At 35.1% G+C, this 25,583-nt stretch overlaps 1 protein-coding gene and 1 long non-coding RNA gene across 2 annotated transcripts; one reads left to right on the top strand and one right to left on the bottom strand.

Moving 5' to 3' along the window:
• Window positions 1-6,049: 6,049 nt before the first annotated feature.
• LOC127160579 (ribonuclease-like 3) lies at window positions 6,050-6,580 on the bottom strand. Its single transcript, XM_051103218.1, has one exon. The coding sequence runs from the start codon at window positions 6,452-6,454 to the stop codon at window positions 6,050-6,052; it is 405 nt and encodes a 134-aa protein (XP_050959175.1). The 5' UTR covers window positions 6,455-6,580.
• A 3,102-nt stretch (window positions 6,581-9,682) lies between these two features.
• LOC127160581 (uncharacterized) lies at window positions 9,683-25,443 on the top strand. Its single transcript, XR_007826786.1, has 4 exons — window positions 9,683-9,763; window positions 14,702-14,779; window positions 24,149-24,351; window positions 24,442-25,443. It is a non-coding gene; the product is annotated as an uncharacterized LOC127160581 (long non-coding RNA).
• Window positions 25,444-25,583: the final 140 nt, after the last annotated feature.

Genomic DNA, 25,583 nt, shown 5'->3' on the forward strand with positions numbered 1-25,583 from the left:
TCAATCATACAAAGCTGCATTTAAGTTTAAATGAAGTTGACTGTGCCTAATCATGCCATCTCTGATCAGCTTATTATTATGTTTAAATTAGTACTTAATGTAAAATAAGTATGTAAAATGTGTTAAGCACAAACCATGCCTAAATGTTTCTTTTCTGACCGAAAGTCAAAAAAAGGCTTGTGCAATCACATCTTTATCTCATCTTCATAGTCCATAGGTCACGTGTAGTTTTTGTTGTTTCCTTCCCCTCAAAAAAAGATCCTCCAGCAGCTGTTGGTTTGGGTTTCAGGTGTTTCTGCAAAAGTCAAGAAAAACGAGGGAGAATCTGTTACTTTAAAAAAAAAAAAACAAATGCTGTAATGAAGTGATTTTTTAATGACATTCTCATCGCTGAAATCACTGGAGATAAGAATAAGAACTGTACAGGTGATCAGTGTGATGAGAGATTCAGAGACAGACTGGAGCTGGACAGTCAGACCGGATCTCTGACCATCATGAACACCAGAACCACAGACTCTGGAGTTTATAAACTACTGATCAACAGCAGCAGTGAAAAAATCTTCAGTGTTACTGTCCAAGGTGAGTCATTAATGAATGTTAAAATACAGTTTATACATGTTTAAAGCACACTGTTAATAAATTTGTCTTCTTGAAGTGATATTCATTTATTTTTTTTACTTAAAGGAGAAGTCCACTTCCAGAACAACAATTTACAGATAATGTAATCACCGCCTTGTCATCCACGATGTTCATGTCTTCCTTTCTTCAGTCGTAAAGAAATTATGTATTCTGAGGAAAATATTTCAGCATTTTTCACTATATAATGGACTGATATGGTTCCCTGATTTTGAACTTCCAAAAAACATTTTAAATGTGGCTTCAAACAATCCTAAATGCTGTTGTAAACTATCCCAGCCGAGGAAGAAGGGTCTTATCTAGTGAAATGGTCGGTTATTTACACTTAAAAAATACAATTTAAATACTTTTTATTCTCAAACTTGCCTTGCAGTCCTTGAACTCTGTTTATTCTGGCTCAAGACAGTTAGGGTGTGTCGAAAAACTCCAAACTTATTTTCTCCCTCAACTTCAAAAATAATTTCAAAATCATCCTACATCGCTGCAGTAGTTCCAGCCCTTTGCAAAGTAAACATGCAGAGAAGATCAAACACCCTTAACAAAACAGGTCAGCGATATAGGGCGATTTTGAAGTTGAGGGAGAACATGAGGTGGGAGTTTTTCGACAAACCCTAACTGTCATGAACAGGAACAAAAACAGTCCAGGCAGAGTAAGACAAGACAAGCGTTTGGCATTAAAAAAATATATAAATTGTATTATTTTTATTAAAATAACTCATCGTTACGCTAAATAAGACCCTTCTTCCTCGGCTGGGATCGTTTACAGCCACATTTGGGATCGTTTGAAGCCGCATTTAAAAGCCTTTTGGAAGTTCAAAATCGGGGCACCATATCAGTCCATTATATTAAGAAAAATGCTGTAATGTTTTCCTCAAAAAGCATAATTTCTTTGCGACCGAAGAAAGAAAGACATGAACATCATGGATGACAAGGGGGTGAGTAAATTATTTGTAAATTGTTCTTCTGAAAGTAGAGTTCTCCTTTAATTTCAATCAAAATATATATTATATATTTCCAATTTTGTTTAAATAAAGTATCGCAGAAATGAGTACACCCTAGATTTAATTCAGCAAATGTATAATATTCTAGTACTCAATATGTCCTCCATAACTTTAAGTACACTGCTCTCACACTGAGTCCACAAGTTTGTGACATATTTTCCCATCTGTCCTGTTTAATTCCTGGAGGACGACCTCCTTAAATGTCCTGGTCTTTAATGGGGATGTGTTGAGAAGTGTTGCTCAGCTTGTCTCTATATAGAATCCCCCACAGCTGCTCCAGAGTGTTAAGATTGAGAGAAATACATGTCCACTAAAGGATTTTCACCTTGGGAAAATGTATATCTTCATTGTCATGCTGAAAAAAAGCCCACTAATGCAGGGAATGAGGAGAGGGTAGCATCTTCTGTTGTTTAATTTTATTTTATTATTTTTATTTTATTTATTTTATTTTATTTTATTTTATTTTTTTGTATTACATCACACAGTGTTGTGTGAATTCATGACAGCACTGATAAAGCACAACTTCCTCACAACTTCAGCACTCCTACATCCCTATATAGAAGAGCTTTACTACCACTGAACGTCACTGTGGGAAGCAGGCACTTCTCACTGTAACTCCTCCTCTTGCAAAACCAGAACATTTTGGATGCTTTTGGATACAAAATGATTGACTTCGTCTCTTGAGACCAGATTATGTATTCCCAGAAGTCTATATTTTGTAAATATTGGCCTTGGAAGATGCTAAATGCAATGTACTTCACCTTTTTTCATGTGATGCTATGTCAGAACATAGGATCAGCATATTTTAAACAGATTCTTACATTTGTAATCCCACAGGGTGTACTCATTTATGCTGTACACTTTATGTAAAATGTGTGTTCTAAAGACAAACCATGCATAAATGTCTCTTTGAAATGTCTCTTGACTGAAAGTCGAGAAAGGGCTTGTGCAATCACATTCATGTTTATAGTTCATGTTGTGTAGTTTTTGCTGTTTTTGTTCATTGTTCTTTTCCCACAAAAAGATTCTCCAGTGGCTATTGGTTTGGGTTTCAGGTGTTTCTGCAAACGTCAAGAAAAACAAGGGAGAATCTGTTATTTTAGATACTGGTGAAATTAAAAAAACAAATGATGTGATAAAGTGGTATTTTAATGACACTCTCATCGCTAAAATCAGTGAAGATCCCAGTGAGACCTGTACAGATGTTCAGTGTAAAGATGGTGATGAGAGATTCAGAGACAGACTGAAGCTGGATCATCAGACTGGATCTCTGACCATCAAAGACACCAGAACCACAGATTCTGGACTTTATAAACTACAGATCATCATCAGTGACAGCCAATTTAATATCACCAGAGTGAAGAGATTCAGTGTTACTGTCACTGGTAAGTACATATTTTTACACATTTTTTGTCATTCAGTGCATTTTCCTTGAAGAATTTGAGGGGTAGGGGTGGGGGTACAATATTTTAAAATCAGCCCAATAAGTATTGGTTTGTGCACTATTTACAAAAAGCAAGCTGTGACTCAATAATTAACATGAAAATGCATAATATTAGTTTTCTATAGTCTCTAGAGAAGCTGCTGTTTCCTGTTGTGTTCACAGTGTTGTCATGCTGGTGTATTTAGCTGTATTTATTTTACATATATTGTATATATCGTATTTAGCTGCTGTCATTAAATACAACAGACATGCAATGTATCAGTTAAATCAGTATCATACAACTAGTGACCAAAGTAGAAGGTCTAATATCAGCCAAAGACATTGGTAAATAATGGATTGATTATTAGTTGCTTCCTATTAATACTTATTATCTTTTAGCTTTTACAGATTCAGGTCTGTCTGAAGCCACAAAAGAACAAAAATGTGTTCTTTATCCTGCTCTTGGTGCTTTTGGTGGTGCTATTGTTGGGGCTGTTCTTGGTGCAGCTCTCGGTGTTTTTCTTGGTGTGAAGGCTGTAGCTTCTGATTATGTATGTCACAGGACATATAGGGAAGCACCACAAAATGTAAGCAGTACACACAGCTGATTTAACAAGCTGAGATTTACTGTGCAAAAAGATATATATATATATATATATATATATATATATATATATATATATATATATATATAATTCATTTTTAATGTTTTAAGAAATTTAAACTGTTAATAGTTATATTTTATCTTTTAGCACTACAGAAGCAACCAATCATAACCAAACCAATCATAAACACAAAGAACTCCCCAAAAAACTCTAACAATTGATATAAAACAGTGATATAAAACAAGTGTATTATTAGAACATGCAATTGCAGCAGTTTAAGCATTTTTGAGGGGATATTTTTTATTGCTGTACTAAAGAAGATGACTGCAGTATTAGAGACTTAATTAAAACACACACACACAATTCCAAGTTTGTAGTGCAGTATTTTTGAATTTCTGTAACGAAAACATCAATCCTTTTCTTTTTTTTTTTTAACCTTTTTGTGAATCTTTGTTTTCTTACAGGATGATGTTGATAACCCATCGTCTAATCAGGACATTCCTTTGGAGAACCTGGAACATGAATCAGACTCAGGCTGAGGCTCCAAATAAAACAATGTACCACCATTTATAATTTTAATGCTCTCACTGAAAGGGAAAACCAGAAAATTTGTTGAGAAATTGTGCTTATAGAGTGTCACGACTGTGTCACGATTCCAAGATTTCAGTGATCAGCACCAAGACCTGTCAAATTTCACCTATTACACACCAAATTAAATATAATCTCATCAAATCAATCATCAAATACTTGATGTAATGTTTACCAGGAGGAAATGTTTCAGCAAAACTAAACAAATATGTGTATACTTGATAAAACGATGCTGTAAATTATAGCAAGTCTTCATACACTTGGTAGATATATTTAATGTTCATTGTTGAAATGTGCAAAATATTAGTCAGTCTTCTTACCTAAAGTTGTAATCAAACATCTGTGACATTTTATAAGGTGTTGATTATTTATTTGATTTTATTAAGAGGTGCAGATTTTTTTTATTTTTTAATTATTATTTTATTGAGTGGTGCTGATTAGTTCTTTGATTCTTCTCTTGCTCCTTTGTCCCTTTTTTTGGATTTATCTTTTATATGGTGCTCATTGTAAATGTATAAATGGCCTCAATAGATATGAATTGTGATTTTTATTTATGTGTAATGTTAGTGCTTTTAATCCTTTCCTTTTCAGATGTGTAAGCGTGTGCTCTGAGTTCGTATTAATAATAATAAAAAAAATTAAAAAAAATGGTTGATTGATTATTTATTTCCTCTAATTTATATAGTCTTGCTCTTTTGGTTAATGCTCTTTTCGTAGGGCCAAAGGAATTTTAAGCACTCCCGTTAATCCTTCTCTGAAACTGCCACAAATCCTTACGCTGATGACTCGCAAACCAAAGACACAATCCATCTGAGCTAGATAGACAACAGACTCTGTAAATAGTCCATTCGCTGTATTAGTAAATGGTGGCTGTAATAAACACAACCAGGAATAAGATCCTTATTCTATTCTATTCTATTCTATTCTATTCTATTCTATTCCATTGTACTTGTTTTATTTTTGTTATGAAAAATAATAACTTGACCTCTAACACTAAGAATATCCATTCTGTTTCTATTCATTCTACTTTTTTATTATAATAAAAAAAATAAAAAAATACATAAAAAATAAATAAACCACTTGGGGGCGCTCCACAGTTTGATAACTATATTTGCCCCAAATTCACACAAAACAATTGTCATAAATCTGTCATAAAACAATTAATAAATATTGATTTATCAATGATTTATTGATGTCAGTGTGTGGACACAAAGAAACAATATATGTAGGCATTGTTATGATGAGAAATATAAACATAAATTTCCAATTTGGAGGACCTGCTTATCTCTGTTCACTTTATGTTTGTATTTGCAATAGACTTTGAAAATAGTCCTGTTACAGTATATTTTCCCGGTTAAATGCGTGTGTGCACAGTGTGTCATTTTCACCAGGTGGCGATGACACTGCAGTGCTTGGGGCCATCATTGCTGCTTGCACTGGTGTTGTTGAGATGCAAGACAAACAAGAAGATGAGTTAAAGGGTAGTAGAGAAGTTGTATTTGAAGATTAAAAACAGATGGAGAACATCTTTATCTTTCTTTTTTTCTTTTTTTTTTTTTAATGCTCAACAAGTATTACCAGAGTATCTTAGTAGAATCTTGCACATGATTGGCACAATTACACACGTGCATGAAGAAGCGAAGATCTCAGAGAGATTCTGAAGAACATGCCATTAAAAAAAAAAAAAAAAAATGCATGTTTAACATTATGTTTAATAAATGTAAAACCAGACTGGTGCACTGTGAGATATCTATACATTAATTATGCCTTCCTCATAATATACAGGCCATTCTCGATCACACCTCAAAACAATATGGTGGAGTAGACTTCTTCCCTCTATACTGGAAATTTGGGTGTCTCTGCCCACTTTGTAATTTACATGTGACCACAGGAAAAGGGTGGTTGCTCTTAAACAGATTTCCGCCCTGTGGAGTTCCTCCATTTCTTCCACAAACTACTTTAATATTATTCTTATTCGCTGGTAAGAAGGTATTGATGTCTTTGCAGCCATTTGCAGTTCCAGAGGCAGTGATGCCTCTCTTTCTGATTTCTTTGTCACAATCATGCTCACTCACATGAAGACCCAAATGTTGATTGAGAAATTTTTGATAACAGGGCTTTATATCATGTGGTTGACCATAAGCAGTGAAAGAAGCAGCCAAGACCAGCAGCAGAATCACAGCAGACTGATGAATCTCCATGACCTAGTGAACAACACTAACATTAACACACCTTCTACTGACATTTGACTTTAAGAAGCAGTTTGTTTTTACTTGCACATATCATAGTTTACTTAAACCCAGCTGTGCAACTTTCTGTTAAAGTGATTTTGTTTGTACATTTCTTCAGGGCCGTTTGAAGGAATTTGGGGGCCCCAAGCAAAATGGACATGGAGGCCCCCCGCACGCACGCACGCAAAGGAACCACAGCATAGCCATACAGTTTAAATTCACTCACACTTTATATAAATAAAAAAGGTTTACAGTGCAAATACTGCTGTTGCATATACTGTGCATAAATAAAAAAATGTTTAGAGTGCAAATACTGCTGTTGCATATAAAGTGCATAAAATTTGAACATTTTCAACAATTGAACATTTGCAAAAAACACCACTGTACCATAAAATCAAGATGCTGAAGAGGAAACATCAGCACTGAGAAGTGATGCATCTGTTGATGTTAAGGATGAAGTTGATGGTGTAGCTGGGAAAATAATAATTTAAAAAAATCTGAAATTACCATTTCACTGTTAGCATATTGAAAGAGGTCACTTTTAACAGCTCAGCTTAGGTCAGTGAGGGCTGAGAAATTTAAGCAAAGCACCTTGAGGGAGAAAGAAAAGATGGTAACACTTTATAATAATAACAATCATTAATAGAAGGTAAATTGACAGTTAATTAATCTTTAGTCTTTAGCTATGCATTTACTGAATGAGCACTGTGCAGCTGTTCGTCCGACTGTACTGACAGTATACAGTACAGTACAGTATTGTATTTTATTTTATTTTTCTAAACTGTTTTAATTATTCTTATTTCTTTTTATTACTTTAATTTCTTCTATGTAAAGCACTTTGAATTGCCATTGTGTATGAAATGTGCTATATAAATACACTTTTTACTGTTAACAAACAATGCAATTATAATTAAATGTTTACTAATTATTAGTAGTGCTGTGAGTCGACTACCAATGCTTAAAAACATCCCAAGCTAATGTTTGATGCACAGAATTTATTGTGTAGTTTTCCTAAATAGATTATCACAGTGGAATAGTTAGTATAGCATGCTATGCCACTTTCATCAAAACCTATTACAAAGCTATAGCAATGTCATGTCATTAAATATGATAAACAGCGATTCTGGAACAGATCTGCGTCTTCCTTATCCCGTTAAAAAACATATTACAGTATGTAACCATATTCCGTCCGTTCAAAAAAAAAGTTGCTCTAACTGTTCGTTACAAGCAGCATTTGCTGTCAGGCAGGTAGCTTAGCTAACATACATAAACATATTTCTGCTAGCCTACCTGCTGCAAAATTGCACCATTTGTACAAGACAAGTAGAGCTATTTTATGTGTGTAATTTATCACTTACCACTGTCTTGTTTTTTCTTATCCTCCTCTTTCTTTCTCTTCTTTCTTTTTTGGCTTCCTGAAGCATAATTCCGCTTCATGACTGCCGAGGAAGTTTTGTATTTTGCCGGCAGCAGAGATCGCGTGGTTGGCTGGCTGCTGTCAGCGAGGGGGGCCCCCTTGAGGGGGATCCCGATAACAGTGTCATTGCACTTTGCTGCATTCACTATCAATGGGGCGCTCACACAGTTTGTCGCTGCATTTTATTCTTAACCAGTCGTTGTCTTGGGGCCCCAGGCCAGCTCGGGGCCCCAAGCAATTGCTTGGTTTGCCTGCCGTGTCGCGACGGGCCTGCATTTCTTGTATGTCTTATACTTGCTGAGTAAATTAATATGTTGTTCTAACAGTTGCCTTATTTTGCCTGGAGGCTTTGCAATAATCAACAGTTGTTTTCAGATGGTCGTGATGCCAGCAGTCATCAACTGTGGTGTAGACCAGTCACAGCATGGGATCCCGGGAGAATGATCAGTCAGACACAGAGAGCCAGTGTGCTACCATAACACTCAAGTTTGTTAAGGAAGATGGGTCATATTTATATTCATACAGCATCCAATCAAAGGACTCAGAGGTCAAACAATACCCTATATGGATGACAAGTAAGATGTGCAAGCGAGCATCTGTGTGTGTGTTTGTGTGTGTGTGTGTGTGTGTGTGTGTGTTTGTGTGTGTTGTATTCCATTTAGTCCCCATTTCTGTGTGTGTACATCGTCCAAGGTCTAGTTCTTGTTTTGTCTGTAGGTATATGTCTCTGATGTGAACATAACTGCAGGAAATGACCCAAAGGCAGTCTTACACAAGAATAGTCAAAAGTGAAGGCCAAGAGAAGAAATATTAACAATGGTGACTTTAAATCATTTATGATTTAGTGATTTACTTTTAATGGATATCCTTATGCCTGTTTTTAAAGGGACAGTACCTTTCAAATAATGGCAATACAAAATCTTAAATACATCATGTAATATACTGTTGTTTTAATCTTAATCAAATACTGCAATACACTGCTCATTTTTGTATTTATTTTTAATGCCTGGTAAGTCGTTTGTTACAGTCTGTTTTTCAGAAATGGTGTTATGAACAGGGGTGCACACAAGTGGTGCACATACATACATTTTTTGGTTTTAAAATGTAAAAAATAATAATAAAAAAGTCAATTATTAGCATTGTATTTTTAAGTTTACTTTAAAATAATTGCATTTTCATTTGATACTCTTTTTATTTTAAAATATAATAATAATGTCATATTATTAGTATTATTATAAAACTAAATGCAATGCAATAATACTATTATTACTATTATTTTATTTATTTATTTTAGTTTTTATAGTTACATGTAATGGGTCAAGTGTGCTATGAGCACCAAATCTCCAGGTGCTCTCATTAGAACCTGAAAAAAAAAAAAAAAAAAAAAAAAAAGTGTGATGAGAAATTCAGAGACAGGCTGAAGCTGGACAGTCAGACAGGTAATCTCACCATTACAAAAATCAGAGCTACAGATGATGGACTTCTGATGAATCACAAGCCATCAGCAGAAAAATAATTTGTAAGATACTCAGTGTTGCCGTCTGACAGACTTCTTCTTCTTCTTCTTTTTTTTTTCTCTAGAAAGAGAGAAGGAGGAAGAGAAGAGAAAGAAGATGGAGGAGCAAAACGTTTAGAAGTTAATATTGTTTTAACTAAACTTTAGGTAACTTCAAGCGGTTTAAGCCTTGTTATTGTTTTATTTCGTTTTCTTAAATGATTAAAAACTAGATCGGTTGCTTCGATGTATTTTAAGTGCAATTTAGTTTTATCGTCGAGTTTTTCTTTCTCAACGTGTCGAGTTCGATCTTCTCATCGCCTCATTCGTTAGGACACTCGAGAGCTTCAATCAGGACTGCAACAAGGTTAGGCCTATGTAATGGTGTTAAGGTCTTTCTGTATGTGTTTGTGGGCACTAGTGTACACTTTGCAATAAGTTGTATTGATCTGCGAATGTAGTGACGCACTTCAAACGAAAATGAAAGTAGACGTGAAGCGAAAACGTAATCAAAAAGAAAATGTAACCCTAACCTCTAGTAAACAAAATTAGTTAACTAAACAATTAACTAAAGAAATGAATGTGTATTAATTGTAACACATTCAACAAACATATGAAGAATTGAGATGCAAAACCAGCTAAAAGCCATCTCGGTCAAAAATTGATACTGAGTGAATGCTCCTGACACATATTATACGTCCATCAGATACTTTTTCTTCAAACTTGCTAAATTCCAGCCTCAGCCCAATCAGAAGTGCCAGTACTTACATAGAAACCTATACAAAGTATCCAGAAAGAAATGCTAATTTTACAGAAATACGTCAGATGGATTTAGAGGCTTTTGCATTTGAACTCTTCATATGTAAAAAAAAAAAAAAAAAAAAAAAAAAAAAAAAAAAAACATTTAAGCAAATAAAATAAAAAATAGGAGTGCAATTGAGATTGAGTAAATAGATACACATGAAACACAAGTAAATAAAACATAAATTAAGTATACACAAAAACAAACAAACAAAAAATAATAAACAGAGCATAAACAAAATAAACATAGGCCTTAATATTCATAAATGATAAGAAATGCAGGCTATTCTGCTTGTTTTTGAGGACTGATTGATGATCACATGAAAAAAAAAAAAAAAAACATTCACATGAAAAAAAAAAGTACTACAGCAATAAATATTATGTATATAGCAGTCAAAAAATCTTTTTTTCCAGCTCTGGAAAGATATTGTTTGGGTTCCATTTTTACCACAACTTCACTTTAACTATCTCTACCATTGTTTCATTTCAAATAATTAAAAAACAGAAGAACACTGAGTTTGTTGTGCCTGTTTGTAGGGCTGCTGCACAATTAGGCCAAAATGTTGTTTTTTATCAATATGACTAATTCTGATTATTGTTATTACTAAATAAAAACATTAAACAAAACAATAGTTAGTGTTAATGATTATCAAGATATTTGACAGAAAACTGCTGCATGATCTGTTAACATGCAGGAGGCCTAACTATAAATGTTAAGAAAGTTATAAGAATTTATTATAAAATTAATTATGATAGAAAGTCCATTTTTTTTGGTCAGAAAATCTTATGCATTTACTTAGAGAGAAGAAAAAATCTTAGCTACACTGGAGAAAAAAAAAAAAACTTAGAGAGAAGTATTATTATTCCTATTTTTACCCAAAATAAGGTGTTAATATGTAATGTAATACAATGTTTCATTCATACAGGAAATCATAATATGGACAAATCTATACGCTTTTGCGTAGCTGAATAAAACTCAGATAGAGACGTTTTAACTCATGACACATGGAGACATATCTGTACGATTGCGATTAAATGGTTTATCTCTCTTCGAACCATATCGGGCATTTTTATATGAATAAACTATAGATGCAATGCAATGCTAATCAACAGCCTTTATCACTTTATAAAAAAACACTGTATAAAATAATGATTTTGTCTCATTCTGTGATGTAAAACCACGTCAGATCAAAAAAAAAAAAAAAAAGGAAGTTATTTCAAAAACTCGACTGATGTTATTAAGTGAATTTGGAGCAAAATCATGTCATTAAAATGTTCTCAATAGACAACAGGTTTGTAAACAGACTCAAACCCATGCACGCGTTCTATCGAGGTAAATTTGAACGCACAGACCGGTTTTTTTTTTTTTTTATACGTTGGACACATATGCCGCACTGTACAGCGCTGGTGTGCGTTAGCGTTACCTTATGTAAGGCTTGAAGTTGTGCTGCGCACACCGATCGGTGGATGACATTAAAGTACCGCAAGAGCGATTTGAAAGCATGCAGAGCTGTCTGCGCTCTATAGTTCTAGTGGAACTTTGATTTAAAAAAAAAAAAGATCTTTCTGCGCAGTGCCGCTTCAAATCGAACGCCCCTAACGGTGTATTTCCACTACAACGTCAAAACCACGCTCCGTGCTGCCGGCAACGCTACAACGCCACTGCTTTTTTGAATTGTTTTCTATTGGCAGTGAGCGTAATGCCGTATTTCCACTACAGCGTAGCGAGTGGAGCGGAGCGTTTTCCATTAATTCCTATGGAAGCTAAGCTTAAACGCTCACGGGGTGCATTATGGGATTGAAAGCGGCACGGAGAAAGCGTTGAGAGCGGCTTTTTACCAGCAATTTTTTCACGCCCCAAAGCAGTGGCGTTGTAGCGTTGCCGGCGGCACTGAGCGCGGATTTGACGCTGTAGTGGAAATAAGCCGTAGAAATCCAATTGACAACCTCGCGGCCGCAGGGCCCTCCCCTTAAGGCGGGGCTCTAAGCTCGAGCGCTTCAGTCAGGACTGAAACAAGGTAAGGCCAGTGTAATAGTGTTAAGGTATTTGTGTGTGTTTGTGGTCACTATAATTAACAGTTTGCAGTAAGTTGTATTGATCTGCGAATGCAGTGCCTACCCTACCTTTAACAGAACCAGAATTAGAATCGTTAAAATTCGAACTATGGCCAACCTTACCTATACCTTACCCATAATACCCATAATTAATTAATTTATTTATTCATTTTCATGCACCTTTCTATTCATACTGTTTTAAACCCTAATTTGTTTGGGACTTCTCAGTTACCTTTCTTTACTTTTGCCCTTAAAACATTCACGTAATATTACAAGGACTTGATTTCTGTTTTAAACAAGGCGAAACAAGCTCAAATGGAGTTGGTTTTTGACAAGGGAATGACGGAGATCTGTGCTTTGTCTGTCATTAGTCTGAGGCAGCAAGTGCATCGCATTATTCGCTTTCATCAACGATGTTATAACTTTTATTGTACAACCCCAAATCAGAAAAAGTTGGGACAGTATGGAAAACGCAAATAAAAAAAGAAAATAGTGATTTCTAAATTTACTTTGACTTGTATTTCATTGCAGACAATACAACAGCACATTATTTAATGTGTTCCTCATGATTTTATTCTCAAAATAAACACGTATGCTAATTTTGGTTCTTGCAACACATTTCAAAAAAAGTTGGAACAGTAAAGCATTTACCACTTTGTAATGTTCCCATTCCTTTTCACAACACTTAAAAGACGTTTAGGGACTGAAGACATCATGTCATTCATTCATTCTTCGTTGTCGCATTTTGCGCTTCAAAATGCACCACACATTCTCTATTGGAGACAGGTCGGGGCTGCAGTCAAGTACCTGTATCCTCTTCCTCCGCTGCCAGGACTTTGCAATGTGTGCAGAATGTGGTTTTGCATTGTCTTGTTGAAATATGCATGGGCGTCCCTGGAAAAGATGTCTTCTTGAAGGCAACATATTTTGCTCCAAGATTTCTATGTACTTTTCAGCATTAATGGTGCCATCACAGAAGTGCAAGTTACCTTTGCCAAGGGTACTGACACAACCCCATACAGACCCTGGCTTTTGGACTTGGATCTAGATGATCCTTTTCTTCTTTGGTCCGGAGCACACAGCATCCATTTCTCCCAAAAAATACCTGAAATACTGATTCATCTGACCACAGTACACATTTCCACTGTGTGATGGTCCATCCCAAATGCCTCAGAGCCCAGAGAAGTCGACAGCGCTTCTGGACACTGTTAACATAGGGCTTGCTTTTGGCACAGTACAGATTTAACTGGCATTTCTGGATGTAACTACGTATTGTGGTACTTGACAAAAGTTTGCCAAAGTAGTCCTGAGCCCATGTGGTAATATCGCTTATAGATGAATGACGATTCTTGATGCAGTGCTGCCTGAGGGATCGGAGATCACGGTCGTTCAGCTTAGGCTTGCACCCTTGTCCTTTACGCACTGAAATTCCTCCAGATTCCTTGAATCTTTTGATTATGTTATGCACTGTTGAAGGTGAAATATCCAAATATCTTCCTATCTTTCTTTGATGAACATTGTTTTTAAACATTTCAATAATTTTCTCACATATTTTTTGGCAAACTGGCAATCCCCAGCCCATCTTTGCTCCTAAAGGGCTAGACCTTTCTTGGATGCCGCTTTTGTACCAAATCATAATTACAATCAACTGTTGACATGACCTGTTTGAAATCACATCATTATTTAACCAATTTACCAGATTACTAGCCCTAAATTGCTCCTGTCTCAACCTTTTTTGGGAATGTGTTGCAGGTCAGAATGACAGGAAAGGACGTATATTTACAAATGAAATGAAGTTGACCAGACAAAACATGACATATTTTGTGTTCATATTGTCTGCAATGAAATACAAGTCAAAGTAAATTTAGAAATCACTACTTTCTTTTATTTGTGTTTTCCATACTGTCCCAACTTTTTCTGATTTGGGGTTGTAGCTTAGTTGTTCTTGTCGTTTAATACACTTGGCCAAAATGTCATGCTATAAATGAAGCAGCGCTATATGCACAGGATATTTAAAAGGTAAACATATTATGAGTCGTTCCTGTTATACAGTGATTTGTCTGTCTTTATGATTTACTTACTCATATTTTCACATATTTATAAAAAATGGCTTAAATTGTACATTTAGGTCTTCTTTATCACCTAAACAGAGGTAATAGACTATTTTGTATTTTACACACCTTTTTATTGAAATATGCATTCGATTTTATCATGTCTTCACTTCAAATGAATCATCTTCCATAAGAGATATAAACCATGAAATAATAAAAACCTCAAAAACTATAGTTATTATTATTATTATTATTATTATTATTATTATTTTATTTTATATATTTTTATTATTATTATTTTTATTATTATTATATTTTTTTACAAATTTCTTCATTTACCGTGTCCCTATAGTCACCTTCCACCCTGTCAATATGTACTTTTTTGCCTTCCATTATAGACTGCAATTCCAGTGAAACCATTTTCAGGAAGTGATATTGTGTATTTTTCCCACTTGATTTCAACTGTACAAACTGAGGTAAGTGTCAGCTTAGTTTTATAATTGTTATCCTGCTTGTCACACTCTTAAAGATCCACCCTGTTAGGCCATGTTATAGAGAATGTTTGTCTATAAACCTATAAACCTAACAGGGTGGAATGTGAAACTAACAGAATGTGGAAATTCTAGTAGAATAAATAACATTTATTGTATATTAGAAATTCTATGTATATATAATTTAAGCAGGTAAGACTGTAGTGTTTGATAACTTTATTTCTGTAAGGTGAAGTCATTAAAAGTGGGACATCAGCTAAAATTAATATCAACATTTGATTAGTCAAATGTAAATCATATGGGCATGGTTACCACTCAAATGCTGAAAGGTCTGAGAAAGCATGTAAAGTGCACATATAGTTTAGGTCTATTAAAACTGATAAGGTTTAATTACTAAAACAAACTAAAGTAATTTAAACAACAATGTACATTTGTATTACTCGTTCATGTGATCATTCAGTAGTAACTACTTTCATTCTGAGAGTACCATGGGTGCAGCAGGCGCAATGATATTACGCAGCGCCTGAAATAGGCTTCCGTCAACATAACCAACGTGACCACCTGCTTGCACAGGGAGGCTATTTTCAGGCGGAATGGATCTGAAAACGGTAAAATTCAACTGTTGAACACTAGGGAATTTGGACAATTAGCCTATTTTCAAAAAAAAAGTGGAGTGTTCCTTTAAGACGTCGCGAGAGGGTGCTCGCTGCAGAGCCAAATGGGAGGAGCTGGAGCTCTAGCTCCCCCTCGCTGGAGGTAATGGTTGGAGATAGACACCTAACCACACCCTAACCCTACCCCTTACCCTATCCTAACCCTAACTCCACCCATTAGTTCACACAGAGGTGGAGCTGGACCTCCAGAGAGGGGGAGCTGGAGGCCATTTGGCTCTGCAGTGAGCAGTACTTGCCTGATCGCGCTCACTTCCATCAAGAGGGTGGAGGACCTGCATGCATTCTCAGTCAAGAAATCATGTCTTGAATTTGGTCCGGCTGATTCTCACGTAATCCTGAGACTCCAGCTCAGTTATGTGCCCAAGGTTCCTACCACTCCTTTTCAAGATTAGGTAGGAGGGAATGTGAAGGAGGGAACATAGATGTTACGTCCCTCATGCCACATCTTGAACTGCGCTAAAATTCCAGGATGTGTCTCGGCTCCTCAGCACAAACCTGAATGAGTGGATGCACACCGCCATCTTATATACTTATCATGGCACGCAAATTCCACTCGCCAATGTTCATTGGCCTTTTCTTCTTAAGCTCTGAGGTGATTGGGCTCCCAAGTGAGACCCCATAGACGTCAGCTGACGTAATGTCTCCGTTCGCTCTTTCAGGGAAGGAGAGTTATGAGAGTAGACATTTTATACATCTTTGTAAATCACTTTTCTTAATAACATGCTAGTTAGCAAGTTTCATGGATAAAGATAGCTAAAGTAAACACAAGGTCTTGTCACCCCACAGAAGAGAGGGGCAGGGTGAGCAGAGCTCATTAACATTTAATGGCAAATGCAAATCCAAAAAAAGAAAAAAGCTTCAATCTGAAAAAATGCTGATTTTAACATAGTAAAAAGGGTGTGTTTTTTTTTACAGCACCACTAAAAAATTTTCACCAAAGTATGTTATGGACTTCTCATTAAAACTAGAGATGCACCTATGTTCAAAATCAGTCGATGATAAGGGCCGGTAGTATCCTGTCAATCAAAAGGCTGCGGGTCAGACTGCAACTCATACTGTGAGTAAAGAAAATCTCAGTTAAATTTAGGGCTGTCAAAATTTACGTGACAATTAGGCATTAATGGTTGGAAATAGCGTCATTAAAGCAGGCCATTTGACTATATGACTATATGACTTCAAGCCAGCATTGCCAGATCGGCAGTTTTTCTCAACACGCCTGTATGCATGTAGCGCATCGCATCCAATAATCACAAAGAGCTCTGTGCTTCCTTACATCTAATAAGAAACAACGTCTCTGCTTTCAAATGCTATCACGAAAACAACGAATGCCGTTTTGACGCTTTTAAATGTGACGTGACCGATCGCTATTGCACCTCAGTTTAAGAGGACATGGTGGTGGGGAAAAAAATCGGGGTGGGTGGAAAAAATTCAGGGTGAGAGGATTTTTTTTTTTGCGTTCTCTCGCAAAACTTTTGCGTTCCCTAGCAAAACCTTTGCGTTTTATATTGAACTTGGACTCAAGTAGGCCTAATTATAGAAATACAGTCATTTAATTGCTTATGGTTTAAGGCACGATTTTGGAACATTCTAAAACGCATAATGTGGATTAATGTACCAAAACAGTGGCAGCGGAGGCCCAATTCGGTATTAATAAATGCTATTAATACTAATAACAATTCTAAAATTAATACCTTTAGCATTACTCTCAATAAAGCAGACATAAAGGCAACTTGCTAATGCGCGTTAAGCTTTTTCTCCCCACAGAAAACCTTTAGGTTACAGAAAACGCTTAAGGGAGGCTAATGGACGAATTAAAACCACGAATTATGGTTTAAGTATAGTAACCATGTTTAGTTTTTACTTATTTTTTTTTTTTAGTAAAACCGTTAATTTGTTTGCTGCTTGTTTTAAAACAAAACAAAACAAAACAAAACAAAACAAAACAAAACAAAACAAAACAAAATACGTTTTTGAAAGGAAAAATAAAACAAATAAGTCACGCAGCCTATTCGTCGCATTTTATTCAGAAATAATACTACCAGCAGGCCTACAGCGTGTGTTTTAATACCAACATTATAAACACACATAGCCTAGGCTATTTTAGTTCCCCGCACTCCACAACAAATCCTTTAAATTTAACCGTTTTCAGAACAGACCAAAAACCAAAACCAGAAAACTATAACTTATTCATGTTTAATGAATACATATAATATAATGCAGTATATTGTATAATAATATAGGTATAAGCTTGTTTAGCTATAAATAAACCGAAAGAAATAATTTAAAGTGAAACTGAAAGTATGGGCTCAAGTATCGCTCTCCTTCAGCAAAAATCCAAATGTTTCCATATTCGCAATGTATTTGCAGCTAAACCATTAAATTAACCGGGCTTTGTATGTTCCAATATCGACGTGAAAAAATTATAGTGAACAAAAATGTGCTGCAGTGGACTGGACCGGTTCTTACGCTGTACGGCACAGACTAATACAGACTATTTAAACTGACTAGTGTAACTTTGTATCTGTTTGGGTGATTCTGTGTATTGTTTTAATAATGAAGAGGCTGCGCTGTTTGCAATTAATATCTGCGCTTGAGGCGCCGGCGCCGGCGCGATCAAATAGCTGAAATATAAAAACTCTCTTCCATACAGAAAAATACCCTGTGCGAGTTATTGTTTTTCATGTTTAAAATACGAGAATGCAATATCCAAACGACTGTAAATGCAACATTGAGTTTATATAGCAGTTCAACAAAAAGGGTAATATTACGTGACATTTTAAACACAATATTGTCAATGATGTTATATTTTACAACGAAATAATAATCGTTCCAACGAAATCCGCAACAGAACTGGCATGTCTCCAAGCAAAAGCGGTGTTTCCTTGCTGAATTAATCTGCAGTTTTGAACCCCTCGGAAAGTCCGTGATTAATAACCCATTCATACTACAACCATTTGCTTAGATATTGAAAGAATGAATGATGCGACGCCTTGCGCATTAAGACAGTGACATGCCGTCACCTACTGGCGATTTAGTTTGAAACTACAGGTATCACTTCGTTTTGCTATTATTTATTGCTTTATTTATTATATCGATACACTTAATGAAATGTTAAGAATATGACATGCATGGCACACAGTTGATAAGGCTAGAACAACTTCTAACCTCTCTAACGGTAAAAAATGCACATGCAAATCAATTTAATGGGGCAAATATTGTAACGGAAAAGGTGATTGCGGTGGGGGTACTCGGAAGAATGTTTAATGCTCTAGAGGGTACGCCACTGTAGAAAGTTTGAGAACCACTGGCTTAATGGATTACTTCATTATTTGGCTGTAGTATATTTTTAATAAAATATAAAATGTGGGCTTTTTATAACACCGTCTTCTTATATTAACCAAAGTTAATCGCGGTTTTCTATGAGCTCATATTCTGGGATTATCTGCTTGCCGGTACATAGAATATATAATTCCATATTTGGTCTTTTTTATCAACGTCTTCATAAAGCCGAGTTTTCCTAATGGGAGGGAAACGCTTTACATGCAATTTAGAGCTTTCTATTCATGTTCAGGGCTTACCTGGTTTCTTATATTTAAAATTTATTAACAAACTGCCCAGCAAGCAATTTTTCGTCTAAAAAACGTCTATTAGCCGTTGAAACACAGCCCAGACGTCTAGGCTAAAATAAGGATGTCATTGGGCTGTCAGTGAAAACTTAATAGACGTCTAAACATAGACCTAGAATAGACTAGACATAATTTAGACCACTATTAAACGAATACATCTGAATGTCTAATAGACACTGAATCTGCGTCTAGGCTAAAACAAGACTGAATTTGGGCTGTCAGTGAAAATTTAATAGACGTCTAACCATAGCCCAATAATAGACCAGTCATCAAACAGACAGCTAATGAACGCCTACAAATATACATCTAAAACACAACAAAATGGCCATCCATCCAAACAAACTACATATACAGCTTTTATTAAGAAAAACAACATTAACAACTTTAGACAATACAAAATTATAAAAATACAAAAGAATTAATGACAAAATAAAATATAAATGCATTACACTCAAATATAAATATTATGATAAAAAATATGGAATTTAACAACTTAAGATAATAATATATTAAATACCTTATGATATTTAAAAGAAATAAATAGTACAAACCAAGAGCATGTTATCACACTTAACATTAAAGCATTGTGGATAAATGACAACGTAAAAAAAAAAAAAAAGATTAAAAAAAGATTAATCAATTTGTTGGTTTACTTATTTTAACAAATAAAACAACCAGCAGTGAACTCAAAGGAAATTATTCATTATTGTTTTTTTTTTCTTGTATAAAATGTTTCCCAACTGCATTCCTCAAGTACAACTCAAGTACAAGTTGGTCATCACTGCATCTGCAAAATAAGAAAAAAACAAATAGCATAAGAAAAGCTTTTTGAGAGAGAACTGAGAGAGAAAGGTCTGAATATGAGGAAACATGAGATACATCATTCTGATTGTACCGGTTAGGTTTTAATGCTGCATTGCACATCTTAGCTATTTGCACTATTTTAATACTGGTGCAAACTTTTTATAATTGAACATTTTATATTGCAATTTGAAATAATTTGTATTTTTGAGTTTTAGTATCAATTTGGAAGTTTCAAACTAAATCTTATTGTACTTGTACAATGACAAAGATACTCTATTCAATTAGCTCATGCTTTCTCTGTATGTAACAAGCCATTGTTCAGTCATAAATTCAATATAATAGTTAAAATAAATGACTGAATTTGTCAAAGATGAGAGCTCTAGTGAGGAAATATCGTTTTGGAGAGATTTTTTATTTTTTTGTTTGTCTGTTTGTTTGTTTTTTTACACCATTGCTGCCCAGATATCCTCTTTTTCCAACAGCTCTTCCAGATGTAGAAACTCCTCCTCAGTTCTTCTGAATGTGTGTTCACTGTATAAATTAATATAGCTTAATCAAAGCTGTTTGTTCTGTTGTTTGCTGTTTTAAAATCGCGTGAGTTTGTAAACACATACAAATGAACTTTCACTCTATTATCTATTCAATTTTTCACATATACTTACCAAGATCAAGCAGGAAAGTCCTTTATCGTTTGTTGTTTGCCCGTTGTTTTCCCACAGGTAAACTTACAGTTCTCTCGTGTAAAAACAAAATTCAAAACGGCGGAATTATCGCGGGATCTTGCGACAGTGATCTCTACTAACTTTCAAGTCTTGCGTTGCCAGTAGTCACGTCTCAGTAGGGCGACAATTGCCATCTAGCGGTTGGGAATTGTTATTGCATATTTATTTATAAATTGAAAGAGAGTCAAATTATATCGTATAATGTGTATGAATGTTACATTTAACAGCTTGTGGAATGCATGACATCATATTATTAAATGCAATTAAACTTTTGAAACATTTAAATTAGCATTATGTTGGCGTAATTAATATGCATTATTTAATAATGCTATAAAATAATGAAATACAATATAAAAAGTTTAAGACTATTTTGGCCATGCTCATTGCTGATACTGGGCTATAGCCAAGCTGTTAAAATTAGACACTGATTACATTGATTTCACCGGTTGGGCTAAAAGCAGATTACACATAGCCCATCCGACTCAGAGCTAAAACGTGGCTACATATAGACCATGTCATGAAATGACATTTACATCTTAGTAGATATTATTGACACTGCAAACATGATGGTATATCAACCATCTCCTGCGCTGCCTGGCCAAAAACTACAATCAGTCAGATTTGACTATGAGTGGGCTACAAATATCCGGTCTGACTACGAGCTAAATCTCGGCTACAAACAGGCTACGCACAGAACATGTCAAAGAAATGAAATCAAACACATTGTAAACGCTGTTCACTTTGCTTACGTGATGGAATATCATACATCTCACAAGTTATTTTGCCAAAACAATGACATGTATCCAAATTCAAGGTTTTTGGGCTAGAAGGGGGTCACACATAGCCGGACTATATCGGATCTATAGTTAACCGAGACGGTGAAATGACGGCTATTGCTTGCTGGGTGTATACCGAACTCGGCCTTTTATACTGTATTAGCCCATTAACTAAGCGTTTCCTTTCTATGGGGGATACGCTTAACGTGCAGTTTAGCGAGTTACGTTTATATACTGGGCTATTCTGCTTGTCTGTATGCTTTATTAATAAGGTGTGTACTGAATTTGGTTCTACAGTGTTTTACATTTTAGAATGTCCCAAAATCGTGCCTTGATGTATTTATATAATAGCCTACTTGAGTCCAAGTTCAAAATCAAACTGCTCAATTGCGAACGTGCAAGCTAGAAACCACTAAAAGCTGTAAAGTTAACAGGAAGTGTTTGTCCGAACTTAAATGGTTTTGCGAGGGAACGCAAACATTTTTGGGAGAGAACGCAAAACTTTGCGGGAGAACGCAAAAAAATCTAAAAAAAAAAAATTCCTCCCACCCTGAATTTTTTTTCACCACCATGCACTCAAAAAAATATTTCAGCCCTTAACGTAATTCAATTACGTACATCTTTTCCATTCATTTAGATTACGTAGTTTTAATTTAAACAAATCAAGTAAACTTAATGTGATTCAAATGCATCAGTCTTACGTAAATGAAACAGGTAAAGTTGACGTAACATTTCCCAGTGTTAAACAAACCCTGCTCAGTGTTCATGTGTTTCCACACTACAGAGTGTTCAAGTAGCATTGACACAGTGTTGGAGTTAAGGAGATCATTATGTCATGATTGACCAATAATGATGAACACCTGCTGTTTACAAGCAGAATCACAGAAGGAAAGAGAAACACAAGAATCAGCCACAGCCAAAGATAAAATGAACTTAAATAAATTTAATAGACATTAAATCTCTGATTAAACAACTCCACAAACATTACAGTTTGATTTGATTTCTGTCATATATCTACAAATATTATTTGAGAACATCTAAACAGAGGTTTAGATGTTTTATTTATTAATTTTTTTTAAGTTTCAGTTGACCTCACCATCATGGCGATCAGGGTTTACTTTAGTTGGACTCTTGACTTTTGTTTTTTTTTGTTTTTTCTTGGCTGCTGTAATTGTGTGTATAAAACACATCTATTACAGCAAAATAAAAAAAAAAAAGTCTGATTTGGTGTTTTTGGTAATTTTTTTTTGGTTGTGAAATCATTATCATCCAGTGGCCTGATGCACTGATCTCATGCGGTTAGTCTATTATTTTTATAATGTTTACAACAGGTGTATGAACTATTATGGATTATCTATTATAGTTTATACATTAAACTTTGAAATCTATGGTATCCTTTTGACACACACAGACATCAAGAATCAGCATTTGAATCTCAACAATGGTGACATTCAACAGCTGCATGCTGGGTAACAGCAGATTATAAAACTCACCCATGACTCCCAGCATGCAGCTGTTGAATGTCACCATTGTTGAGATTAATATGCTTATTCTTGATGTCTGTGTGTGTCTAAGTAATACTGGAGATCTTAAAGTAGTAATAGTAACAGTTCATAACATGTAGATATCATGAAACCAAAAGGTAAACCACAGAACGATATCAGCAAATCAGACCACTGGATGATGATTTATTAAATGTTTTTGGTTAATTATTATTGAAGGTGTACATCAATAATAATTAACCAAGAACATTTAATAAAACTCTTTTTTTTGTTGTTGTTGTTGTTTGTTTGTTGCTATAACAAATGTGCTCTACAAACACAAATACAGCAACCAAAGAGAAAAAAAAAAAACTAAACTAAAAAAAGTCAAGGGTCCAGAGCCCAACTAAAGTAAACCTTGTTCACCATGATGGTGAGGTCAAATGAAAAGTTTTTTTAATAAAACATCTAAACCTCTGTTTAGATGTTCTTAAATAATATTAGTGGATATATTACAGAAATCAAGTCAATCAGTAATGTTGTTTGTGAAGTTGTTTAATCAGAGATTTGATGTCTTCATTTATTTAAGTTCATTTTATCTTTGGCTGTGTCTGATTCTTGTGTTTCTCTTTCCTTCTGTGATTCTGCTTGTAAACAGCAGGTGTTGATCATTATTGGTCAATCATGACATAATGATCTCCTTAACTCCAACACTGTGTCAATGCTACTTGAACACTCTGTAGTGTGGAAACACATGAACACTGAGCAGGGTTTGTTTAACACTGGGAAATGTTACGTCAACTTTACCTGTTTCATTTACGTAAGACTGATGCATTTGAATCACATTAAGTTTACTTGATCTGTTTAAATTAAAACTACGTAATCTAAATGAATGGAAAAGATGTACGTAATTGAATTACGTTAAGGGCTGAAATATTTTTTTGAGTGTGTCCCTTAAGGGGCTCCGTATGTGTGTGTGTGTGTGATGAAGGGAGATTCAGTCACTCTACACATTGGTGATATAACAAACCCACAGGACAAAATTATTATTATTATTATTATTATTAATAATGCTTGCATTGCTCAGATCACTGATTACAGTAAATTACCAAATTACAGTACATCTATACTGATGCTCAGTGTGATGAGAAATTCAGAGACAGGCTGAAGCACAACATTGAGTATCTTACAAATGATTTGTTTGCTGATGGCTTGTGACGTGTGTGTATACACACACACACAATTCATGTTTTGTGTTTGTGTTCTAACAGGGAGAAGGACGACAGGAACATTTGCATGCTATTGGATATTACTGTAGCAGAAAGAACAAAAGTGGAAACAAGCATGCAGATTCAAAGAGAAGTGCATTATTAGTTGATCTGATGAAAAAAACATTTGTCCTCTAACTGCATAGACCAAATTAAATTCACAAGCAAGATGCCAAGAAGACATAGCATGGGAGAACCTCCTGAATGTAAGTAATGAGTAATTCATGCTCTTATTTATCCATCCATTCATCCATCTGTCTATGCATTAATATATTTGTAATATATTTTATTTACAGTTTTTATAAATGATGAAGGACCAGTAGTGGAGGAGGAGAAGTCGTGGTGGAAACTATTAGCGGGAGTAGCAACAACAGCAGCATTAATAGCAGCAAAAGTAACAAAATCAGGAGGAGCAGCAAAAGTGGGAGCAGCAGTAGCAGCAGCAGCAACAGGACCAGCAGCAGTAGCAGGAGCTGCAGCAGTGGTAGCAGTAGTAGCAGGAGTAATGATAGTAAGAAAACAAAAACAAAACTAAAAAAATAGTTTAAAAAAATAGTTTCTGGACATTTCTCTGAATTATTTATGAGAATGAAACTTTTAATCCAATCACTGTGCCCTATTATGCATGATATTGCATTACAATGGAGAATTTAAATGTCACAAATGTAAAGACTGTTTCAGTGCTACTCATTCACCTCTGCCTGTTCAACTTTGTGTTGTCAGTCAGACACGTCCTCGGTACAGCAACACAAACGTGTTATTTGCATTTTCCCCACAATGCGGATATAACTGGAGTTTACCAACATATGGAAAATATGACTGTAACAATATTTAATATGTAACAACGTGCAAAGCACACGGGCGGTTTCACTGCGGAGCACTGAGATGAGTTCAATAACATGCATTCAATAACACGGATCACAGTTCATATCCAAACCAGAGCAAGTGTGACAGTTTGAAAAAAAAAAAAAACATTTAAAGGATTATTTAATCCTAATCTGCTAGTACTGTGTAAAATAAAGTCATGTATAGGAAACCCTAAAATACGCCATGTGTTTTGAAAATAATGCAGATATTGTGTGTGTGTGTGTGTGTGTGTGTGTGCGCATGTGTGCGTGTGTGCGCGCATGTGTGCACAATGAATCAGTGCTTTTATTTAGATTTAGGGTAGTTCATTGCATTTTGCTTTTGGTATTTTTTAAACAAAAATGTCATTTAGTTTTGCCCATGATGGTCTTGCTCACCCGTGTGAGGATTATTTGTTATACATTCTATGACCTGTAGATGACAACTGTGTGTAAAATGTTGCCGGAGTTAATCAGATTACTTTTTTTCAAATAACTAGTAAAGTAACATTACTTTTTTTTTTGTTGGAGTTACTTTTTCAAACAAGTAACGCAAGTTACTTTGCTTTCTGATTTATTAACTGACAGCTCAG

Source organism: Labeo rohita, unplaced genomic scaffold, assembly GCF_022985175.1.
Source record: "Labeo rohita strain BAU-BD-2019 unplaced genomic scaffold, IGBB_LRoh.1.0 scaffold_392, whole genome shotgun sequence".
In the NCBI taxonomy this organism is placed as follows: domain Eukaryota; kingdom Metazoa; phylum Chordata; class Actinopteri; order Cypriniformes; family Cyprinidae; genus Labeo; species Labeo rohita.

What these genes read in the sequence shown, in the direction of transcription:
- LOC127160579 (XM_051103218.1), bottom strand. Translation starts at nt 6,454, where the DNA reads ATGGAGATTCATCAGTCTGCTGTGATTCTGCTGCTGGTCTTGGCTGCT.